Source organism: Octopus bimaculoides, chromosome 14 (genome assembly GCF_001194135.2).
Source record: "Octopus bimaculoides isolate UCB-OBI-ISO-001 chromosome 14, ASM119413v2, whole genome shotgun sequence".
NCBI classification, from domain to species: Eukaryota; Metazoa; Mollusca; class Cephalopoda; order Octopoda; family Octopodidae; genus Octopus; species Octopus bimaculoides.
Genome location: NC_068994.1, coordinates 36,948,285 through 36,951,727, shown reverse-complemented (window position 1 = coordinate 36,951,727; position 3,443 = coordinate 36,948,285). Strand labels below are relative to the sequence as shown.

At 36.2% G+C, this 3,443-nt stretch overlaps 1 protein-coding gene across 8 annotated transcripts in view; it reads left to right on the top strand.

Annotated features, from left to right (window-relative positions):
* The window catches only part of LOC106874475 (protocadherin gamma-B6), a 142,813-nt gene that overhangs the window by 50,635 nt on the left and 88,735 nt on the right, over nucleotides 1-3,443 (top strand). For 2 of the 8 annotated variants that reach the window (XM_014922216.2, XM_014922215.2), the window contains one exon: nucleotides 1,496-3,437. The exons of the other annotated variants lie outside the window; for them this stretch is intronic. In XM_014922216.2, the coding sequence (XP_014777702.1) occupies nucleotides 1,496-1,522 (27 nt within the window). In that variant the 3' untranslated portion in view covers nucleotides 1,523-3,437. Of the gene's footprint in view, nucleotides 1-1,495; nucleotides 3,438-3,443 lie in introns of those variants that run through there. 8 annotated transcript variants of the gene reach the window in all.

Below are 3,443 nucleotides of genomic sequence, written 5' to 3'. Positions count from 1 at the left end.
GAGAGAGAGAGAGAGAGAGAGAGAGAGAGAGGCCTTACAATTTATTAATTGAACGTAACTGACATGCATCTTTTCCCTCTCCTCATTCATACTGTGGGACTGAACCCGGAACCATGTGATTGGGAAGTAAGCTTCTTACCACACAGCCACACCTACACCTTGCACACATAAACAGTGAGAGAGGGGGCAGAGAAAGAGAGAAAGAAACATTAAAATGAGAAAAACATTAAAACATTCAATGTCAGATAAGTTCACTGAACCAATGGTGCCAAAATGGCTGTGCCAAAACCATCTTGTACCCCTTCGGTGGCATGTTGCATGACTGAAGAAGGTACTTCACTGCATCATGTTTATCCTGTTCACTCAGCTGAAAATGAGCACCAGTGGTAGCTGGAGATAGCGTTAAACCTGTAATGAACTGTTGTTTCATCCAGGGCAGAATATAGTCCTCTCAACTTCTTCAATGCCTCAGACACCCAAATAAGCTCTGACCTCTTAAGGTGGGATGCTCAAAACATATTGTATATGAACGATGTGTATTTCATTATCTGTTGATAGAAAGTTTATTTACAGTCATCACCATCATTATTATCATCAGATTATCATTGGATAAATCAATGGTGTGGAGAAGAAAGACTTGCAGGCATGGACAACTGCTAGTCATCTTTTAGAAATCTAGCCCAAACCTCTGCATATACACAGCCAGATGCATGGTCAAATTGGAATGGAGCTGCTAATTCAACTGACCATGTAGACGCTCCTTCATTGGTTCATTAAAATCAAACAATCTTCTCAAATAACAAAATCATTTTTCCTATTTTCTTGTCACAACTTATGAATCTCAGCATAGCCACAACACACTTGCTGCAACCAGTAAAACAGGGCCAACATTATAATGCACAAATAAAACATTTTCTTTTTTCCACAAATTTTCATAATTTTTTTTATCTATCAAATTTGTATAACCGCAAGCATGGCTGGGTGGTTAAGAAGCTTGGTTTGCAACCATATAGTTTTGGGTTCAGTTTCATTGCACAACATAAGCACCAACCAAAACCCTAACTCTGCACCAACCAATGAATTTGTTAGAGAGAAACTGTGAAAACCTCTGAGTGTGTGTGTGTGTGTGTGTGTGTGTGTGTGTGTGTGTGTGTGTGTGTGTGTGTATGTGTGTGTGTGTGTGCGAGTGTGTGTGTATGTGTGTGTTTGCAAAGGTGTTTGCATCTGTCACTACCATCATTTAACAACCCTTCGAGATGATGCCCCAGTACGGCTGCAGTCCGTCAACTAAAACAAGTAAAAGATGAAAATAATAAATGAAGTTTTGAAAAACTTTATTCTCCATTTTAATTAAGGTTATTTATACATCATACACGATCATATGTCTGATAGTCAATAAATTGTAATTTTAATTGACTAATTTTGATTCTTATCCAAAATTATTGATCCATATTTACAATAATCAATAGGAAATTTTTATTTCTTCTCATTCAAGGAATCTGAAATTTCATTCCCATCCTGAAAAAGGCAACACAAAATCTACAGCAAAACCTCAGAGATACCTCAACATCATAAATCATGACAGGAATCAAATATGCTTTGAAAAAAATATTAGGAACTAATTTCACGAATTTGGCATAAACCGAAAAATTTCAAGAGAAGGAGTTATTTAATTACATCGACCTTAGTACTCAACTGGTCTTATTTTATCAACTCCAAAAGGACAAAAACCAAAATCAACCTCAGAAGAATTTGAACTCCACAAACAGCAGGAAGAAATGATGTTAAGTATTTTGTCTGATGCCCTAATGACTCTGCCAGATCATCACCATAATTCATATCATAAATATTAAACAGAGAAGAATAAATACAACTACACTTAGCATTCTTTTGTAGGGGTTTTGTTGATTTTTCAGAGAGAAGGGCAATTTTTATTCTAATAAATATTTTATTACCATTATCCAAAGAAAACTTCACTTAACCCCTACTCCACAAATAGTATAAGAAAACATTCCCACAAAAAACACCAGTGATATCTTTCATTGGCCACTCTGGCTTGAAAGATTCATTTCCCAGCCACATTGACTTCAAGGTTCACTTATTACACAAGAGTCTTGGACTAGCTGTAAAGGAGGAATAAGATGTGACCAGAAGGTTATCAAAAGCTGCTGAGAAAGCAAGCCATTACACATGGTTCAAGGGAAAGGATGAGTGGTGTGGCAAGAACAGACTCTGAAAATGGTAGAAACAGATGGCCAAGAGTTGTAACTTCTGTCTCAACAAAGCTCATGCTGTTATGTGAAAGTTTTGTCGCAATTCGTGGCCCCAGGCAGTTCTGGTATCATGGTGGAAAGAGTTGAAATGTCTATAGTACTGCTTCTCTGCCAGATGAAACATTAACTCCTGCATTTGGAGACAGAGTACAGCAGCACCTTCAGCACACAAGTATTTACCTTAGAAGAAGAGCAACTGTCAGAGAACAAAGAACCAAGAATACCAGAGGTCACATCACTGACTGCCACAAAAAAGAATCTGAAAATCAAGGACTTTCCCTTAGTTGGCTTCTGTTCCTTATGAATTGCAACAATGTCTTAATATCTCGGAGAAAAGAATTAACTTCAAAATATAATGATCTGTTTCTCATGTCAACCCAGTTTAAGCATGAATTGTATTTGATAAAAAAAATTAAGCGTAATGAAATGAATTTTGTGGGCGTGTTTGACTCAGTTTTCTTTAATTATGTTTGTAAAGTTCATTACAGGCTATAGTCATATTTTATAAGCAAATACTCTGTCTAATTCTAAACTCCTTTATTAGATTAATTGCACTTCTTCCAAAGTAACTAAATTAGTTGTGAACATTTACCAGTTTATCATATAAGTTTCTAAATTTAACACATTTAGTTTCCACACTTAACTGACTGTACCTAACTTTAGTAGTATGATAGAAAATTTTGCCTTTTCTGCATTGGATTAAAATATTTCAGATGCTATATATTTTGCATGTGTATTTATGTGTGTACACAAGTCTATTTGGCACTATGTACTTCATTGCTTGCTTAGTGGTGTTGCTTACAGATAGTTTGACATGAAATCTAGAATTTCAACGGAAGATATACAGGTGTATTTTGACAGTAGAATATATACAAGTCTGTATGAACCACATTAAGGATCTTACTGTAATTAACAACATTAATGTGTATTGTGAGGTAATAATGTCACTAGTGACTTTGCATAGAGAACCAAAGTGATTAAACTGATCTCGTAAAGAGAATCCATACATGTAGGCACTATCATGGGTGTGTGCTAAGAAGCTTGCTTCCCAACCACATAGTTCCAGATTCAGTAGCATCTTGGGCAAGTGTCTTCTACTATAGCCTCAGGGTGATCAAAGCCATGTGAGTGATTTGGGTGACAGAAACTGATAGAAGCCTGTCATAAATA